The sequence below is a fragment of the Scyliorhinus canicula genome, chromosome 3 (genome assembly GCF_902713615.1).
Source record: "Scyliorhinus canicula chromosome 3, sScyCan1.1, whole genome shotgun sequence".
Lineage (NCBI taxonomy): Eukaryota > Metazoa > Chordata > Chondrichthyes > Carcharhiniformes > Scyliorhinidae > Scyliorhinus > Scyliorhinus canicula.
The window spans coordinates 57,453,179-57,474,978 of NC_052148.1; the positions used below are offsets into that span (position 1 = coordinate 57,453,179).

General features: G+C 43.8%; 1 protein-coding gene across 13 annotated transcripts in view; it reads left to right on the forward strand.

The window, feature by feature from the left end:
• Positions 1 to 21,800, forward strand: part of nedd4l (NEDD4 like E3 ubiquitin protein ligase) — a 542,434-nt gene that overhangs the window by 390,234 nt on the left and 130,400 nt on the right. For all 13 annotated transcript variants that reach the window (XM_038790578.1, XM_038790580.1, XM_038790576.1 and 10 more), the window contains 4 exons: positions 9,395 to 9,494; positions 11,463 to 11,623; positions 12,928 to 13,051; positions 18,317 to 18,496. In XM_038790578.1, the coding sequence (XP_038646506.1) occupies positions 9,395 to 9,494; positions 11,463 to 11,623; positions 12,928 to 13,051; positions 18,317 to 18,496 (565 nt within the window). The remainder of the gene's footprint in view (positions 1 to 9,394; positions 9,495 to 11,462; positions 11,624 to 12,927; positions 13,052 to 18,316; positions 18,497 to 21,800) is intronic.

Below are 21,800 nucleotides of genomic sequence, written 5' to 3' on the forward strand. Positions count from 1 at the left end.
GAAGTAATTGCATGAAGAAATAGGAATTTGGTATTTCTAAAACAAAACTTTATTTTGAATACAATATTAAACATTTTAACTTCACACCCGAAAAGAACAGCTTACAATTACATTTAATATTCCTACTCAAAGACAGCACGGTGGGGCAGTGGGTTAGCATTGCTGCCTCACGGCACCGAGGTCCCAGGTTTAATCTTGGCCCTGGGTCACTGTCTGTGTGGAATTTGCACATTCTCCCCGTGTTTGCATGAGTTTCGCCCCCACAATCCAAAGATGTGCAGGTTAGGTGGATTGGCCACACTAAATTGCCCTTGATTGGAAAAAAACATGAATTGGGTACACTAAATTTATTTTTGAAAAATATTCCAACTCAATTTACCATTACGCCAACAGAAAATTAACATACAGCTCTCAATCCAGCTTAAAAATCAGCAGGGGATAGAATAACACTTGCTTTACAGGACAGATTCTGGCTCTTGTTCGAACTCCTTCAAACCCTGGCTGAATATCTTCAAATAGCTGCTTCCACTGGGTCGTTTCAGCCTCTTTCTTGTCTTCAGAGAAGATTGCTTTGCTTTAAAATATTATTACTCTTGTTTTAAATTATCCGACTGGGAAAGAAAACTGCATTTACTTACGGTCAAAAAAAAAGGGCTGTCAGATCAGACTTCACTTCCAAAAGCCTTTCTCTCATAAACATATCCACCCAGCACTGACATATCCCCAAGCTAAAAAATAAATTAACTTTGCAGGTACTGAAAGAACATCAACTCCCCAGGGACTTCCCCAGACAAACCACTATGCATTAGCCCAGACTGGAAAGCATATTCCTTTGTCAATTTCACCTTCTGGCTGCTAAAATCTACCCAGACCCTGCAGGACAGGGGCTAGATTCTCTGCAGCCCAAGCCCAAAATCACGTCCGGCGTCGGGGCGGAGAATCCAGTTCCACGCATGGAATCGAGACTGGTGCCGGTTCCTCGATTCTCCAGCCCCCGAAAAGTGGCGTACCTGGGAGGTACGCCGCCTATCCCCTAACTGCGGTCATTACCAGAGGCCCACCCCACTATTCTCTGTCCCCGACCGGCCAAAGTCCCGACGCCGTGGTTCAAACATGGCCTGAGCCTTTCGGGAAACTCGCAAGCCGGCTGTGGACTCAGTCTGAGTCCGCTATGGAGCACAGCGCTGCCGCTGGATGCCGCACATGCACGGCCTCTGATTCGGAGGTGCGGGAGCCCATACCTGCAGCTGGAGCTGTGAACTTCACGACTGGTCTCTGCAGTGCTTTGAATATGTGGCCTTTTGACGCCAGTTTTTCTGGCGCAAAAGACCACAGCTTTCACAACAGCGTGGGGACATAGTCCCCAAAACGGTGAATCCAGCCTCAGATTTCTTGAAAAGATAACATGACCATTGCGCAGTAGCACTATGGCTCGCACTGTTGCTTCACAGCGCCAAGGACCCCAGATCGATTCCCGGCTTGGGTCACTGTCTGTGTCGAGTCTGCACATTCTCCTCGTGCCTGTGTGGGTTTCCTCCGGTGCTCCAGTTTCCTCCCACAAGTCCTGAAAGATGTGCTTGTTGGGGGAATTGGACGTTTTGAATTATCCCTCAGTGTACCCAAATAGGCACCTGAGTGTGGCGACTAGAGGATTTTCACAGTAACTTCATTGCAGTGTTAATGTAAGCCTACTTATGACTCTAATAAAGATTATTATAAAACACATTCTAACCCCCAGGCATTAACCCTTATATTGCCCAATCCATTTATAATCCAATTTTCCTAAAATCTTGCAATTGTCTCATAAGGTATCGGTGTGAAACTGTTGGTTCATCATTTGCTTTGTGAAGTATGACTGGAAAATTGATATCACCATTACCAATTGTACTGATTTAGGCTTTTGCTTGATGAACTTACTAACTTGTGTTTCTTCGCACCAGTTGGTGTTGTTCACCGTTGATTCACCGTTGCAATGTAATTCTAATAATGGCGAAGTTGAATGGCTTTAGTTCGGATCATGTCTGAGTATGACTTTTCCACTTTGAAATTTCAGTGGGGAAAGCAGACACCATGCAGGTTCTTTGGAATGCCTTTTTGGAACATTTTGTCCATAGAATTTTCAAAACAAGTTCCGGATGTGTGATTTTCATGACGATTGCGGAGTATGAGAATTTGAAATAAGGAATAGAGACGATGTAATTACTAATCTGGTTTGATATTTTAGTCAAGTAATGTTTTGTTTTGTCACCTATTTCTCACAATTCCCTGTTTATACAGGTGTTGAGTATTGCTCAGTAATCGTTACTAATGATTCAATCTCATTGATGCTTAATTATTACACCATTTTTCTTGAATTATGCAGTGGGATATCGTGGCAGGGAGGTCAATTGATCCTGTATATTGAAAAAACTTTAAAACCATCCAGCGCAGATATACTGTTGAAAATCTCTACTCAGCCATAGAGGTCTACAGCACAGAAAAGACCTGCTGCATCTGCGCCGGTCAAAAACAGCTACCTAAATATTCTAATCCATTTCCTACACTTGGCCCATAGCCTTGTATGCCTCTGCATCGCAAGGGCACAACTAAATACTTCTTAAATGTTATGAGGGTCTCTGCCTCCACCACCCTTTCAGGTAGTGAGTTCCAGACTCCCACCGCCCTCTGGGTGAAAATGTTTTTCCTCAAAACCCTCTAAACCTCCTGCCCCTTACCTTAAATATATGCGCCCTGGTCATTGATCCCTGCACCTACTCAGAAGGAGCTATAAAGGAAACTGGCACAATTTCCATTGAAGCAGATAAGGCTAAGAGATTTGTCAGAGGTTTTAATTATGGAGATGTTCGCTAAGTTGAACAGAGAAATACTCTTTTCCTTGGGGATTCAAAATGAGCTATCATCAATTTAAAATTTCCTGAAAGTGGCTGGAGATGTTTGTAGGAATGTCTTGACAGTTGTTGGAGCATGAAATGCTTTGCCACAGGGAGTAGTCGAGATAGAGATCATTGCCTTTTTTAAGTGATAGATAGCAGTTATCTGGGGAGCATGTAGGACAGTGGGACGAGTTTTATGTTGTTCTGGCTACAAGTCAGAAGAAGCAGTGTGCTGTTGGAAAGCGACCTCTTGTGTTCGAAACTTCGATCTTCTGCTAGTCCTGCGGTTCCAGTGCTTTTTATAAAACGTAATTATATCTAAGATTAAGTAACCGAGCACAGACCAAGGTTCACACCGAGGCTCTTGTAGTTTGGCATGGCTCATTTACAAACAGGGTAAGTTCAATGAAACACGTTGAATAATTTAATTGTGAAATAGTAATTGGTTTACTGAAATGCCGATCGAGATAAAATGAGACAGGGGTGGCCTTGGTTTAAGGAAAATAATTTCAAACGTATGTGTTGTGGAGAAAAGTATTCGACTTTAGTGTACTTCACTCTTTCATGTACATGAAACCAAATGAAGACTCTTGGAGTAAAAAAAACTAGTTCTTTATTCCAAGCTATAGCAAGGGCCATTGGCATTCCAAATTGAGGCACCAGAGAGCACAGGTTCAAGGATAGTATAAACAGTTCTACTACAAGATTTGGTTACAAGAAATTGGCATATACCAATAATTTGTTACAAGCTATCTATGTCCAATCAGTTCAGGTTACATCATGCATCGTACACGAGAATAATTAACCAATCATATTAAATGTCTGCATGCTTAATTAAACTGTCAAGCCATTGCAAAGGCACAAATGTTGTCTTGCAATTGGAGATATTGGTGGTCCAATATCTGGGGTCTAGCTATCAATTGCCTACCACCCCACTGTTTAATGGCCCCTGTCAAGGAATGGATACTGTCCATCACCCCTCCCTGCCGCTATCAGTCCTCTTCAGTCCCTTGGTTTGTCTGGCCCTTGGTTTTACACAAACGGGATAATTTGGTGTTGAGAATATCGCTTTGAATCCTTCGGATGGCCAGTCCTTCAAATACCGGGTGGTATCTGGGTGCTATTTGGGCAGCACGGTAGCACAAGTGGATAGCACTGTGGCTTCACAGCGCCAAGGTCCCAGGTTCGATTCCCCGCTGGGTCACTGTCTGTGCGGAGTCTGCACGTTCTCCCTGTGTCTGCGTGGGCTTTTCTCTGGTTTCCTCCCACATGCTAAATTGCCTTTAGTGTCCAAAAAGGTTAGAAGGGGTTATTGGGTTACGGGGGTAGGATGGAAGTGAGGGCTTAAGTGGGTCGTTGCAGACTCGATGGGCCGAATGGGCTCCGTCTGCACAGTATGTTCTATGAAACTGAGATTCTCTCACTGCTTGTAAATTTCAAACATTTGATCATCAGCCTTCTCTCGTGGCTACAGATTCTTAAAGAGACTGAACACTACCAGCTCAAAATCTCTTGGTTAGAATAATAAACAGGATCCTCCATTCTCTGTCATTGTAAAACTGAAATTTTTGATTTGATTCATTTATCTTTTTTCTTCCATTTAAGCCAATTTGCAACAACTAATTTCATAGGCATTACCTATCCTTTGTTGATTCAAAATCTCAAAAAGATTCTCACCCAAACAAATTACCAACTGTAAAATCTTTGTTCTCTATTTGTGGGTGATTATGATAACACAAAATTCTCACATTTGTTCAAACTTCCTTCAGAGTATACTTAACGTTTCCACCTTTAACTGGTGTCATTGAGTTTCCAAACATACATAGATATATAGATACATAGAAGATAGGAGCAGGAGCCCTTTTGGCCCTTCGAGCCTGCTCCGCCATTCATCACGATCATGGATGATCATCCATCTCAATAGACTAACCCTGCTTTCTCCCCATAGCCTTTGATCCCACTCTCCCCAAGTGCTATATAAACAGCTATATAAACATCTACAATTAAACCATTTAACAAATAATTTAGACACATATGTAATCGTAGACACGCACGTTTGGGGGCAATTTAAAAACGGATCAATTGCCTGCTGAAATTATTTTGGAACAAGAGAACACACAAATATCATTCATACACAAGCAACAAAACATATCAAATGTTTTAAAGCAATGATGACCAAAATGAATTACTTGAGCGTTCTTGTGTGTCTGTTGTAAACTTCCAGAATGTCTGTAATTACAAACTCCAAACAAGGTCAATTCCCCAGGAATATGTTAACGTGCGTGTCTACGATTGCATATGTGTCTAAATTATTTGGTAAATGGTTTAATTGTGGATTTGTTTCAAAATTCAAATTGGATTGCTGCTAAACTGCAAGCTTTTACGCAGAACTGAATTGAAGAATTGTTTGACACAAGCTTGTATTTCATTTTATTCTCTATATCCTATTTTTTTCCTTTTCAAGCAATTTCAATTTTGTTACTTAACCAAGTTTGAAAGAAATTTTACCATTTTTAAAAAATGTTTCAAAATTCAAATTGGATTGCTGCTAAACTGCAAGCTCGTATCTGACTTTTACTCAGAACGGAATTGAAGAATTGTTTGACACGAGCTTGTATTTCATTTACAACTTAATTAACTCTTTATTTCATCAATATTGTTAGAACATTTGTCTCTGCGGTAGTAAAAGGCACTGTTACGGCATTCCTCAGCTGGGTCTGTTCACACAGTGCTTTCACCACTCTTTGGAAAGGGACCATCTGTACCGGGGTGGAGGTCGGTGAACTGCCATCAATAGGAATTTCTAAAACATGGTCATTGAGTTTTCCAGCCCTTTCTTTATTACTGCACGGCAGTGTTTGTTGGAATTCGCCCTGTTTTTACATTTAGGATGATTTTCAGCAAGCAAAAGGGACATTATACCTTCCCTGCCTGTAGTGTTGGGTGGGGTTACTGGGTTATGGGGTTATGGGGATAGGGTGGAGTTGTTGACCTTGGGTGGGGTGCTCTTTCCAAGAGCCGGTGCAGACTCGATGGGCTGAATGGCCTCCTTCTGCACTGTAAATTCTATGATTCCTCAATGAACCCTATTTCTGCCTTTTCAGATTTAGTTTTTATTTAAATTTAGATTAGCCAATTATTTTTTCCAATTAAGGGGCAATTTAGCGTGGCCAATCCACCTACTCTGCACATTTTTGGGTTGTGGGGGCGAAACCCACGCAGACACGGGGAGAATGTGCAAACTCCACATACAGTGACCCAGAGCCAGGATCGAACCTGGGACGTCAGCGCCATCATAGATTATCATAGAATTTACAGTGCAGAAGGAGGCCATTCGGCCCATCGAGTCTGCACTGGCTCTTGGAAAGAGCACCTTACCCAAGGTCAACACCTCCACCCTATCCCCATAACCCAGTAACCCCACCCAACACTAAGGGCAATTTTGGACACTAAGGGCAATTTATCATGGCCAATCTACCTAACCTGCACATCTTTGGACTGTATGCAGGCACAGGAATGCAAACGGCATGTTGGCCTTTATTGCAAAGCAATTGGAATACAGGGATAAGAATTTTTGCTACAATTTTACAGGTCTTTGTACCTGGAATACTGTGCATGGTTTGCTGTCCATATTTAAGAAAGGATACGTAAGGGTTGGAGACTGTGAAGGTACACCCGATTGGCTCCTGAGATAAAGGGGTTGTTCTATGATGAGAGACTGAGTAAATTGAGTCTCTATTTGTGGTGATATAACCACTGTAGATATGCATACTTGCAGTAGGGGGATGTATGCCTGTACCTATAATACACGGTCCTCCGGTAAGCCCCTGCCGGCTAGCTCCGCCCACAGGGAGCTTGTGTATAAATATGCGTGTGAGTCACTCAGATCCTATTCTACAGTTGCAGATGGAGGTGAGGCGGTTGTGCTAACCACTAGGCCACCGTGCTGCCCCGATTTAGTTTTTCCTGACCCTGACTTGTCTATTTTAGTTTGCTATTCCTGGTCAGGAAACCAGGAAGCATCTAACTGTGCGAGGAGATTTACAGGAAATAAAATATAGACAACTTATGCAAATTTGGTGCGTCCTCCTTGCAGGAAACCAGCACTGTGTACTTAATTACTCTCGCACCCACTCGGGAGGAGCTTCACCAAGTGTACTTTGCTCCATCCCTTCCTCTAGGGTAGAGCTTCACAGAATGTACTTCACTTCCCCCACAGCCCTAATGACGAGCTTCACAGAATGTACGTCGCTCCCTCGGGGTCTCTCTCTCTTGAATATGTTGCTGGATCGTGGCATTATGTAATACAGTCTATGTGCAAAACGTTTCATCTAACAGTGTAAAATTATAGTTGTTTTCCTATTTTCCTCATGTTTTGTAACCCCGTGATATCAATTTAAATATTGGAAATTAACTCTTGAGTACTCACCTGAATAAATGCTTTTATTCTCTTGAATACAACATAAATGTCGAATAGTCATTGTGTGTTCATTCAGTCAGTATTAACTTTTTCTATTAACCTGGTTTATATTTGAAAAGAAATGTTGATGTACTTCTTAGCACAGTGCTGTTCTGTTAGTTAGGACTTTCAGGACGCAATCTATCGGCCACATCATGCCAGACGTGAAAATGTGCGGGCAGGTTAGATAGCGGTAGAGGCCAAAATCACGAACCGTGGTCAGGATCGATCGGTTTCTAATCTAACCAGACCGTTCCCACTGACTAGATCCCGCCACAACGTGCCGAGAAACCAATAATAACCAAATAAGACCAATCTCCATCCCATTAATGGAAATGACCCCCTATCAAACGGCCTCCCATGACCCAACTGCTCCCCACACAGGTGGCATTTGCTACACCTATTTAATAATGTGAAGCTTTCACAATGGTTGCTGTGGGGATCCGAGGAGGTGAGTAGGGGGATGGGGGAGTCCCCAGGGGGGCTTTGGGCTAGGTCGGGAGGGGGCGAGTCGCCCCTGTCAGAGAGGGTGCAGCACCCTTGGGCCCGCCATATTACCCCTCCCCACCCCAGCTGCTTCCTGTCCGTCCCACCGAACACCTCCATGACAGAGCCCTGATCATGGTAATATGGTGATGGTCACGTCAACTCTTACTGACCGTGATGGCTGCTGGCCGCACAGCTATGTCTATTGCTAATAGGGAATTGATGGAACCATCAATTCACCAGACATGTGTTTCCGATATGAATCTAAGCTTTAATCGACTTACTTCAGAGCCAGCCTGTTACCCGTTGATGAACTCTTAGTGAACTCAGGCTGACTCTGGACAAGGGTATTTATACAGCTGCACTAGGGGGAGGAGTCGTGGGCGGAGCCAAGGGTTGAGCCCAGTACAAGTTCCTGAGTACTCCCAGCGCTACTCCCCCTAGTGGTAGGATAGCGCTACTGCGCTTACAAAGACAGTGTGAATTATCATATATATATTACATTCACCACAGGAATTGACAATTCTATTCATGGGAGCACTTCACATCTCCCAAGTGGATTCTAGTACATGCAAATACCCTGAGGCGGGTGATTGTTACTGCTGAGCATCCCAAATCAGGCTGCGAGGCCTGGACACTTGTTCTGAACACCAGGGGCATCAACACCAAAGAGGCAGCAGCCAATATTAGAACACCCAAGAGCTGGGTCTCGGCACTGGGGACATCTCCACGACATCCAGGACTTGTTCCTCATCGGGTTGAGGTCCAGTGCCTGTCTGGGTCCTTTCCCGTCTGTTGTTCCCAGGCGGCACTGGCTGATCTGTGGCTGACCCTCCGACATGCTTGGGAGAACAGGTTATTTTGTCTGGACTCGACTGCGTCCATCAGTCTGACCAGGGCAGCACAGTAGCACAGTGGTTCGCACTGCTGCTTCACAACGCCAGGGTCCCAGGTTCGATTTCCGGCTTGGTTCACTGTGCGGAGTCTGCACGTTCTCCACTTGTCTGCGTGGATTTGCTCCGGGTTCTCTGGTTTCTTCCCACAGGTCTCAAAAGAAGTGCTTGTTAGGTGATTTGGACATTCTGAATTCTCCCTTCGTGTACCCGGACAGCACCAGAATGTGATGACCAGGGGCTTTTCACGATAACTTTATTGCAGTGTTAATGTAAGCCTACTTGTGACAATAAAGATTAGTATACCTCCGAATCTTGGAGCTGGTCTGCATGGCTGCCTGCTGTCTGGGGTTTGCTCTGCGGATTCGGTTTAAGTGCTGGTCCGCCTCATTAGCGGGGAGCTGCTGAGCGCGGTCCTGGCAAATCAGCCGGCGGGACAGCCATTTGCAACGTGAAGCCCATGCAGCATCATTAAGTGCCCTAATTAGTGTTAGGTACCAGTGACGGCTTCACCGGGTCAGCTGTCGGGAAACACCTGACGATTCGCGCTCGCAATCACAATTAGTATAAATTTGGTTAGACCGTGCCCTCAAAGTGATCTTTATTTCAGCTGAAACTATTTAAATAGACCATAAGAGCACTTGTATTTTGGATTAAGAGTATTTTAATATTCACACTTGCAGTCATAAATCCCGGGTTAAAGGATTTCTGCGGTTGAAGATGGCCTACTTGCCAAGGAATGGTGGACAAGAAGAAACTCCCGAACAGAGGGAAGAATCTGAGGTACAAATCCTGGAATTATGAAACTTATTAAACTATTGTTTTACTGTAGTTCATTGAACCTTTCTGTGAATTGCATAATCTAATTAATAGGACTCAGCAGGTTGAAGAAGTTATAATTGACTTTGATTTTTTTCTCCAGATAATTCTCACTGTCTTAATTAACCATTGACTGCACTGTGGGTTACTGTTTTTTTTTCTCTTAACTGGGGTCAAAGAAAACAACAGATATATTGGAGGGTGCATGGTTAGATAAAAACCTGAAAATGTGTATAATTGGCTGTTGGGGCCAGGGTGCAGTTTGTTCATAATTTTCACATTTGGAATGAAATAAATCAAAGTATTCAACAAAGCAGATTTTACATGGTCTCGGGAGCTTGTTTGAAATGGCAACAACATTGATTAATCATTCTCATGACTGTGCACTTAGTTGTATGTGTACATTAGATAAAATAATTGGTGTATCAGTTGTGAGCAACAAAGTTGCATGAACTTACACATAGTTCATTTTGAACTCTTGATTTAGCTTCAATCCTGACTGACTATATGTTGTTAATCGAAGTATGCAATACCTGTTATCAGAAATGGATAGTGATTTAACATAGCAGGAATTATGTTTTTCTCCACACACACCCATCAGCAACACAATGATGATTATTCATTGGTCACAGTTTAAGGTTCCAGGAGGGCATGCCCACTCTTTGTCTTTGGGGTGGCTGGTTAACAGTTCCTACATACTCCAGGAGGATGAGAGGACAAACTAAGGTGGAGAGCAAAGGTCTGTATAAAGTTATTATAAAAAGAAATGAGGGTAATCATAAGTAATGCTTGCATTTCAATAACCTAAAGTACTTGGGAGAAAGCAAGGATGGAATAAGGCAAGCTTTCCACTGTTTTGACGATCTGGGGGAGATGCAGATAAACCCATGGGAAAATCGGGAACAAGGGTGTTTAATCTTATAATTAGAGCTGAGTCATTTCAATAAAAGGGAGTAGAAACCTGGTCTTCATTTGGAAGTTCACCATCCTGACATGGAAATATATCGCCGTTCCTTCACTGTCATTGGGTCAAAATCCTGGAACTTGTAAATACATTATCTGTACTGTCACACGTAGACTCACATTAACACCGCAATGAAGTTACTGTGTCGCCACATTCCACATGCCCCTAGTCGCCACATTCCGGCGCCTGTTCGGGTACAGAGAGGGAGAATTCCGAATTCTCAGCTGGTACGGGAATTGAACCCATGCTGCTGGCCTTGTTCTGCAGCGCAAAACAGCTGTCTAGCCCAGTGAGCTAAATCAACTTTCTCCCCAAGAGCTCAGTGGGTGTAATAACATCACGTGGACTGCAGCAATTCAAGAAGGCAGCTCACCACCACCTTCTCAAGGGCAACTTGGGATGGGCAAGAAATATTAGCACAGCCAGTGATGCCCACATCCCTTGAATGAATAAAAAAAATTGTTATGGTCAATTTAAATTGGAACCTTAAACTGTGACCAATGATTAATAGATCATTAGATCAATGGAGCAATGGCAGGTAAATTAATTGAAGTACAGATCAACGAAGACCAAATAGAATGGTGGTACTATTCCTGTTCCCATGTTCTCATTGAGTTGCGAGTGGGCTATGGTACAATATATCTTGATTTCAAAAGAATAGATTTTGGTATGGAGTGGCATGTAGGATTCTCTATTTGAGGGAGAGAGTGCATTTCAGAGGAGCAGTGGGGTATGATCTCACAGAATTGTAGAGCACAAAAGCAGGATATTCAATTCAGCAGGTCAGTGACAAAGTTCAGGCTCTTCACATGCCTCCCTCCCAACTTGCATCATCCCACTCATCAGAATATTCTTCTATTCCTTTCTCTCTGATGTGTTTATGCAACTTCTTAAATCCGCTCTAAGAGCATAAGAAAGAAACCAACAGGTTCATTAATAGTTCTTTGTTTTTTTTCAATGCCATTAAGCGCGCCTGGAATATGGTTGACCCTAGCGATTCAGGAACGCAACGTGAGCAACAGCTGCCACCGCTACCACCTGCCTGGGAAGAGAAGACTGACAACCTGGGCCGGACGTACTACGTGAATCACAACAATAGAACTACACAGTGGCAGCGACCAAGTCTAGTGTAAGTTGTCTCACAGATCTATGTTTTAGTTTGCATTGTTGCTGAAAATTATTGTCTAATAGTATTTGTCACCATGGTCTTCAGTCGATTGAAGCAACAATGGCCTTTATTTTGTGGTCAGCAGAGAAAAAACAGCACTCATTTCACCTCCGTTTTTGTGGAATTCTGTGCAGAGGCTTGCTTTAACTTGGCACTAGATGCAGCACAGTATCCCCTTGCAGGGGATCTATGGCGTTGTGGCAGGGAATAAACTCTGAGGCCGTCAACCAATCAGACTGAAGAATTCTCACTGCGACAAGCAGAGTGTGCTGGAATCTCAAACGAAAGCTTGAATTGAAAATGGGAAACTGACCCTCGCGGGTGCTAAGACAGACTGAAACCAAGATTGGAAACCAAAACTCCTGATTGAAACCATATGAAAGGAGACAGAGTCATCAGAACTTGGGAGATTATGATTCCAATGCAGTATAATAATAATAATCTTTATTGTCACAAGTAGGCTCACATTAACACTGAAATGAAGTTACTGTGAAAATCCCCCAGTGTACCTGTTTGGGTACACAGAGGGAGAATTCAGAATGCTCAATTCACCTAACAGCACGTCTTTTGGGACTTGCGGGAGGAAACTGGAGCACCCGGAGGAAACCCACACAAACATGGGGAGAACGCGCAGACTCCATACGGACAGTGACCCAAGCTGGGAATCAAACCTAGGACCCTGGCGCTGTGAAGCAACAGTGCTGACTACTGTGCTGTCATGCCGCCCGTACTGGCAAGCTGAAGAAGACAGGCTAGATCCAGAAGCTGGGAATAAGCAACAATATAATTGCTGCAGCTGTTTCTGTTACTTGAAGATAACATTGGTGGATCAACACCATCCAGCATGTCCGAAGCAGAGTTGAGGAGGTTCTGCAGATGTGTATCACTTGTGGTGAAGATTGTGCCCATGGAACTTGAGCTAGTTGTGTGCTGCTGTCAGTTGTGGATTGGATGAAATTCTCAAAGAAGAGGATGTGAAATAGTTTTTAATGAAGACAAGAATTTGTGACTGACATTAATGACCTCCTCCTCCCCCGTCTGGCAGTGGCTTCCGATATCTGCATTTTATACACACGTGCAGACACCAATAGTTACTCTCTGACTTACCCCGTTGTAACAATGAGCGCTGATAGTCTCACCATTATTATCTACTCAAAATTTTAACTGTTATTTCATGGGATGTGAGCCTTGCTGACAAAGTCAGCAGTATTGCCCATCACTGGTTGCCCTTAAGATAAGAATAACTTATTTCAAATGTTTTGTAGAGATGTGGAAAATGAGTCGGATACCAACATTCGGCAGATCCAGCAAGAAGCTCACAGAGTATTTCGATCTCGTCGACACATTAGTGAAGATTTGGAAACCACAGATAACCGCGACAGTGGGGATGTAAGTTTTTTTTATACAATGTTTTACACTTTCCTGTGCAATCAATGCATCCTAATATTGACTGCAACCAGTTATTCACAAGGCGTGTGACAAATCTATTGGAATTCTTTGAAGGTGTAACTAGTAGAGTTGACCAGGAATGTGGTTTATTTAGACTTTAAGAAGGCTTTCGACAAGGTCTCACATAGCGGATTAATACGTAAAGTTAAAGCACATGGGATTGCAGTAGTGTCTTGAGATGGATAGAAAGCTGGTTAACAGACAGGAAGCAAAAAGTTGGAATAAATGGGTCTTTTTCCGATTGGCAAGCAGTGAATAGTGGGGTACCTGTACGAGGACTGCAACTGTTCACATTAATATTGATTTGATTGAGGAAACTAAATGTAGTATTCCAAATTTGCAGATGATACTAAGTTGGGTGGGAGGGTGAACTGTGAGGAGGATGCAGAGGTTCTTCAGTATTTGGACAGGCTGAGGGAGTGGGCATATGCATGGCTGATGGAGTATAACGTGGATAAATGTGAAGTTATCCACTTTGGTAGCAAAAATAGGAAGGCAGATTACTATTTGAATGGGTGTAAATTGTGAAAGGTCGATTCTCAGCGAGACCTTGGTGTCCTTGTGCATCAGTTGCTGAAAGTTAGCGCGCAGGTAGAGCAGGCAGTAAAGAAGGCAGATGGAATTTTCTTTGTTCTTTGATAGCATCATTTAAGATGCATCTGGACAGATATATGAATGGGCGAGGAACAGAGGGAAGTAGATTCTTGGAAAATAGGCAACAGGTTTAGATAAAGGATCTGGATCGGCACAGGCTGGGAGGGCCGAAGGGCCTGTTCCTGTGCTGTAATTTTCTTTGTTCTTTGGTATGTTGGCTTTCATAACGAGAGGATTTGAGTACAGGAGTAGGGATGTTTTACTACAATTGTATAGGGCATTGGTGAGATCACATCTGGAGTATTGTGTGCAGGTTTAGTGTCCTTATCTGAGAAAGGATGTTCTTGCAATGGAGGGAGTGCAGCGAAGGTTTACCAGGCTCATTCCTGGGATGGCGAGACTGTCATATGAGGAGAGGTTAAAATTGGTTAGGATTATATTCATTGGAGTTTAGAAGAGTGAGAGAGGATCTCATAGCAACTTACAAAATTCTAACCAGGTTAGACAGGGTAGATTCAGAAAGAATATTCCCGATGGTGGGGTCGTCCAGAACTAAGGGTCGTAGTTTGAGGACAAGGGGTAAACCTTTTAGGATTGAGGTGAGGAGAAATTTCTTCACCCTGAGAGTGGTGAATTAGTGGAATTGACGACCACAGAAAGTAGTTGAGGTGAAAACATTGTGTAATTTCAAGAAGGAATTACACAGAGCTCTTGGGGCTTAAGAAATCAATGGATATGGGGGAAGGTGGGATCAGGGTATTGAATGCGATGATCAGCCATGATCAGAATGAATGGCAAGCAGATTCGAAGGACAGAATGGCCTCCTCCTGTTTCTATTTTCTATGTACCTTTCTATTTATATAGTATCCGCCAAAGATAATTCAGGCAGGGCATATACTGCCCAAGTAGAATATTTATTAACTTTCAAACTAACTTTAATGAAAACAAAAGGAAAATTGATTGTGCAAGATCAATCCTTGAAATAATTTTTAATGAAATGTACTTTTTTTTCAGTGGCCTAAAAGTAAATACAGGTTCAGACACCAAATTAATACTTGTCTCACCGTTATTTAGATGTACCCAATATAATTACTTATGTTCCAGTTGAACTTTATAATATGCGGTCATTTATATGTTTTGTTCAACTGTGATGAGATTCGTCAGAATTAGGTTGTGAATCAAACAAGGGCTTTTACTTTTGAGGTAAATCTAAGTGTTAAACCTTTTGACCTCCCTCGGATAATAACCAGTCCCTAGTAGAACTCAACACAGATGGGTTTGTGGATATGTATAAGGGAATGTTAAAATTGTCATGTTTAGCAACATTTTGTCTGATGATTTGAAGTTGATCGATAAATGTTGGCGCGGACCTGGGAGAATACCGCTGGTCATCATCAGGGCCGGCTCAAGGCACCGGCAACTCGGGCTGTCGCCCGGGGCGCCATGTGCTAGGGGGCGCCAGACTCGGGTCCCGCGCATGCGCAGTTGGGCCGGCGCCAACCAGCGCATGCGCGGTGGCCGCACTCCCCCAGTGTGGCCACACTCCCCCAGGGCGGCCCCCCCCGGTCCGTCCCCTCGGTCCGGCCCCCGCTCGGTCCGCTCCCCCCCCCCCGCCTCGGGTCCGTCCCTCCGCCCCCCCCTCGGGTCCCCCCGCCCCCCCCTCGGGTCCGTCCGCCCCCCCGCCCCGCCCCGTCCCCCCTCGGGTCCGCTCCCCCTGCACCCCCCTCAGGTCCCCCCCCCCCCCCCCCCCCCCCCGGGTCCGCTCCCCCCCCCCCCCCCCCCCCCCCCCTCGGCTCCGCCCCCCCAAGGGCGCCGAAGTTCAGCTTGCCCGGGGCGCCAGCAACCCTAGGGCCGGCGCTGCTGGTCATGCTAGATTCACCTGAGAGAAAAGACTGGATATTCACCCGAGAGAAAATACTGGATTGTGGCTTAACATGTTAACTGAAGGATGGTAGCCCAAGCAGGGCGACACTCCGTCAGCATTGCACTTCAGCACCACTTGGATTATGTGCTCAAGTCCTGGAGTTGTGAGGACATTTACAAGAGGTTGATTTTTTTTTTCCTGTGAGATAAATGTATCAATGTGGGCAAATAGGGTTTGAGGACTTGGGAGACAAATGGACTGTTGGAGATGGGAGTAATTTATAATGACTTTGGTGTGATGACAATTTTGAAAAGAAAGGAACAGTGCCTGATGAAACAGAATCATTTGCAATATTATTGCACCCCACAATTGTCTGAATCATGGCACCCACTCAACCAGTTTCCATGCCTGTAGCAGAACTGAATTCCAGAGGTAAAATAAGGCCTTGACATCAAGGCAGCATTTGACCAAGTGTGGCACGCAGAAGGTCTAACAAAACTGAAGTCAATGGGAATCGGGGGATAGCTCTCTACTGGGGAGTTTTTTGTTAATGGGATGTAGGTGTCACTGGCTGTGCCAGCATTTATTGGCAATCCCCGAGGGCATTTAAGAGACAGCCACATTGCTGTAGGCCTGGAGTCACATGTAGACCAGACCAGGTAAGGATGCCAGGTTTCCTGCCCTTAAGGACATTAGTGAACCAGATTTTTTTTTTTACGACAATCAACGTTGGTCATCATTAGACTTTTATTTTGAATTCAAATTCGACCATCTGCCCTGGTGGGATTTGAACCCAGGTCCCCAGAACATTACTCTGAGTCTCTGGATTACTAGTCCAGTGACAGTACCACTGCTCCATTCCCTCCCGTTAGCACAAAGGAAGATTGTTGTATTGTTGGAGGCTGTTCAGGTCAGCCTCAGGACATCACTGCAGGAGGTCCTCGGGACCCTGTCCTAGGTCCACCATCCTTCAGCTTCTACATCACTGATCCTCTCTCTAACACAAGGTCAGAAGTGGAGGATGTTTGCTGATGATTGCACAGTGTTCAGTATCATTCACGATACTTCAGATACTGAAGTAGGCTGTGTCCATATGCAGCAAAACATTCAGACTTGGGCAGATAAGTGGCAAGTAAAATTCATGCTCCACCAGTTCTCTGTACTGGCTCTTTACAATGAGAGAATCTAACGTCCCCTTGACATTCACGGGAATTACCTTTGATGAATCTCCCACATCCTGAGGGTTGCCATTGACCAGAAACTTAACTGGATCAGACACATAAATAACTGTTGCTACAAGTGCAAGTTAGAGGTTCGGAATTCTGTGAAGAGTGACTCACCTCCTGACACCCCAGAGCCTGAATCCACAATCTATAAGGCACAGGTCAGAAGTGTGATGGAATGCTGCCTACTTGCATGGATGAGTGCAGCTCCAATAACACTGCAAGCTCAACACCATCCAGGAGAAATCAGTCCGCTTGATCAGTCCCCCATCCACTAGATTAAACATTTAATTCACCACCGATGCACAGTGGAAACAGTGTATACCTTTTACAAGATGCACTGCAGCAGCTCGCCATATTTCTTTTGACAGCATCTTTCAAACCCGTGATCTCTACCACCAAGAAGGACACAGGTGCATGGGAACTCCACTGCTTGCAAATCCTCCTCTAAGAGCACACCATCCTGACTTGACACTATTACAGTCCCTTCACTGTCATTGCGGTAACAGCACTATTGGTATACATATGCCAGATCATAGAATTTACAGTGCAAAAGGAGGCCATTCAGCCCATCGAGTCTGCACCAGCCCTTGGAAAGAGCACCCCGCTTAAGCCCATGCCTCCACTCAATTCCTGTAATCCAGTAATCCAACCTAACCTTTTTAGACATTAAGGGCAATTTATCATGGGCAAACCACCTAACCTGCACATCTTTGATCCGTGGGAGGAAACCGGAGCACCCGGAGGAACCCACGCACACACAGGGAGAACACACAGACAGTGACCCATGCTGGGAATCGAACCTGGGATCCTGGAGCTGTGAAGCAACTGTGCTAACCACTGTGCTACCGTGCTGCCCGATGGACAGCAGCAGATCAAGAAGGCAACCAATTAGCGATGAGAAACAAATCCTGGCCTTGCTAGTGATGCTCGTGCCCCATGAGAAAATACTAAAAAAATGTAGTTATTGTCTATTAAAGTTGACATCTGGTTTGAGAAAGTGCTCACAAGCTTAGGGGAGCAATATTTGACACAATACCATGATCATAACTAAAAGCATGACACCCAGATGTCCTTTGATGCCTCTTTAGGTTCCTGCCAGAACCTATTATAGGCTACTCGGGCTGTAATATGGTATCAGATTCTTCTCCTCTCCAGCTCTCCTGAATTCTGGAGGTCAGCATACCTCTGTTCAACTTTTGCCAGCTCAGCATAGTTCAAAGTAGGAATTAAGTGGGGATCAAAACTACACATGCTCATTGCATTGCTTTAAGTGATTGTGTTTTAAAGCTGGGTGGCAGTCTGTTACCATAATGACTTGATACATGTGGCTGGAAAATATTGCACAGAATGCACTTGTTTGAGAAATGCTAACAATGTGCAGATATGTATTTTCTATCAACTCACTGCAGTTTCTCTTTAAAACCTATGTGCTCAGGCACACATTTGGTTGTCTAAGAAAGTCATTTAGAAAATGTAGATTATTGCCATAGCAAAATGGTATTGATTTGCTTTGCTGTGCAGCCATGGGAACCCATTTCTGAAGAATTGATTCTCGACGGTGATCAACTTTTCCAACCGTTACCGCCACCTGCCACTCCACCAGGCGTATCTGAGAGCAGTCCACCAGATCTCTCCGATGAGCTAAATAGAAGATTACAGGTTGCTGCAGAGTCAAATGGGGAACAGATTGGTCCACCTCCTGTGAGTATGACTGCTTCAACAGCAGTGCCTTCATCTACCATAACCTTGTATGTCACCAGATTATTTATTTCCATGTTTTTATTTGTGGTATTATTTATTGAACTGCCCAGTTTCCAACTATAATTTTCCCATGGTGGTGCCACAGAGATCAGTGCTGAGACCGCAACACTACGTATACAATTTCTATCAGTGATTTGGGTGAAAGGACTGATGGTATGCTGGCTAAATTTGCTGTGGACAGAAAAATAGGTGGACGAGTAAGTTGTGAAGAGGGCAAGGGAAGGCTGCAAAAAGTCATAGTGATGTGACATGAGTAGGAAGAGATCTGGCAAATGGAATATAACGTGGGAAAATGCGAGGCCCATTTTGGCAGGATGAATAAAAATTGATCTAAACGGTGAGAGATTGCAGAGCTCTGAGATGCAGAAGGATCTGGGTGTCCTGCATGAATCGCAAAAGGTTAGGATGCAGGTGCAGATAGTAATTAGTAAAGCTAATAGAATGTTATATTTTATTGCAAAAATAAATTAATACAAGAGTAGGGCGATTATGCTTCTATTATACAGGGCATTGGTGAGACCACATCCGGAGTACTGTGTACAGTGTTGGTCTCCTTAGTTAAGGAAAGCGGTAAATGCATTAGAAGCAGTCCAGAGGTGGTTTACTAGATTAGTACCTGGAGGGTTGTCTCATGAGGAAAGGCTGGGCAAGCTAAGTTTGCATCCGCTAGGGTTTAAAAGAGTAAGACGTGACATAATTGACACACATAACATCTTGTCAGGGTGGATGTGCAGTGGATGTTTTCTCTTGTGGTAGAATCTAGAACTAGGGGCTGCTGGTTAAAAATAAGGGATTGCCCATATAAGACAGATGAAGAAACATTTTCTCTAATGTTGTGAGACTTTCAAACTCTCCTCCTCAAAAGTTGGTTGAGGCAGATTCCTTTAATATCTTCTAAGGCAGAAATGGATAGACTCCTGACAAGCAGGGGTATGCAAGATTGAGAAATTGAGGTTAAAATTAGATCAGCCAGGTTAAAATAAGATTGGCTTGCAGATCAGAGATCTGAGGCGGTTTAAACCCAATTGACTGTTTTTTCTCTCTCCTGGAATTAACAAGTCCTGCTTCCTCTACCTGAACCAACAGATACATTGACCAGCTGAGTTTTAAATCAGTGTTTTCTTTTCACTTGCTTCAGTCTGAATTGCTCTCTAGCTTCCAGACAGGGTCTCACTTCTGGGGGGGCATCCAGGCAGGGGTCTCTCCTGGCGAGGGGGAGTCTCTTTATTCAGTGGGTCTCTGTGGATCAGGTCACCACCCCCCCCGGCCCCATACTAGAGAGTGAGGGGCATGGCGTGCCCCAGAAAATCCTTTGGGTGGAGGGGCCGAAATTGTGTTATGGGGGAGGAGGGGCCCAGCCCACTCAAAATCCCCCAATAAATAGTGATTCCCTAGGGAATCCCTTGTAATCCTCACTCTACAAACATTTACATGGCTAAGGATTGGGAATTGCTTCCTGAATTGCGGTCCCAGCAGGAACGCCAATCAGGTGCAATTCTGCTCCGGCTGGAGAACATAGCCTCCCAAATGAAGAATCCTGCCCACTGTCTCCTTTGGCCAGAGCTCTGCCTTGGAAATGTAAAGTGGGCTGGTGTATTTCTTTCAAATTTGTTTTTCTACATTCAAGGGGCATTTATTCCTCTTTAGGCCGAGTGACTTAATTCTGCTCCTATGTCTTATAGTCTTAAAAGTAAGGAGGTCCTTGTTGGTATCTGAAGGTTAAAAATTGCTCTGGTATGAGTCATGACTAGCCAGGCATGTCAGGGTAAAGTCTTCCTTCATTTAAAAAAAAATTTTAGTAAAGCAGCCTGGTTGATATAGATATATAACTCCTCTTCTGGCCTATCCGACTATCTATAAAACTTTTAACACTGATCAGGCTTGCGTCACCATTTTTAAGTAACCAGACTCCAGTTTGAAATTGCACATTCAGGTAAGCAAGGAACCACCTGAGGGGTGAATGAATGAAAAAATCAAACTTCAATCCTGTGGTGTTATCTACCAAAGATAGGACAGTTCAGTAAGAATAGTTATTTTTTGCGTTCTGATTATTCTTCCTCACAATTAGTTCTCTTCCTTGAGTTGGGACCCACTTCTAGCCAGCCTCCAGAGTTCTTTCTAAATAACAGTTCTCAGAGAAAAGTCTTAGCTGTCAGCCTTCCTGCTCTAACTAGTGAAATGAAAGGATGCATCTTGTCAAGTGATAGTAAATTAACTGCCAGTTTATACTGACTGCATCACGAAGAATTAACTTTGTATTCAAAATCATATATTGAGAGTCACTTTGGAATAGCCAACACCTGTTCCAATAGTGTGGCAGATTATGTTTTTTTCCCCTAATTTTATTCCTTTCTCAGAGTTACAAAGCCAATGTGTTGAGTGGACCGGGTGCATCTTAATTCATCCCCTTGCTTGCTCCAAATACCAATTCAAATTAAATCCAATTCATGCTTCCCACAAAAGACATACCTAGACCCAAACTAACAAAAGCAGGCTTTACACCTGTTCTCACACTTGATCCTATTCTTGATCTTAGCCAAAAGGCCGGGAAGCTGGACACCATGCTCAAGAATCGATGGTAAATAACTTGAGTAATTTTATGTTTGCTTTCCATCTATCTTAATAGTTTACACTTTATACTTTCTTGTAAGACCTTCCTTTAGAAACTGTTTAATCCCTTGTACTAGCATTTTCTCGATCGAATGTTCAGAAGAGATCCTGAACATAGCTTGGATTTCCTTGAAGAAATGTTGCACTTATGTTTTTGTTGCAGCTTTTGAAAGATGAAGTGGTTATGCTGCCGGAAAATAGTTCATAATTGTTTTCTTAATTCTAAGCGAATGACTGGATTGTGTGGTATTTTCACGTGTTACTACTCAAAAGCTTGCTTCAGTAGCAGGAACTAGTTTTGTGCCTCCGATATTTACATCTGTGTTCGTCCAAAGGTAGCATTAATGAATTGTTCTAATCTACTTTTTATCAGAAGGTTCTTAATAGGTCATCCGCAGCATGGGTGTACTGAAGAGAATGAAAAGGAACAGACAATTTCAGTTTTTCTTTATTTCTTGATGGAAACCTCAGATACGTAATGGTCACACACAGAGCACCCTGCGTGCTCCTGCTTTTGATTTTGTGGCTGCAACACTTGGAAGTTAGTACAATGAAACAAAATGCGGCAGGGGGAAAACGTGGTGTCAGTTGTGTGAAGATACTGACAGTATGAGTTTGTTGCCATTGAACCAAT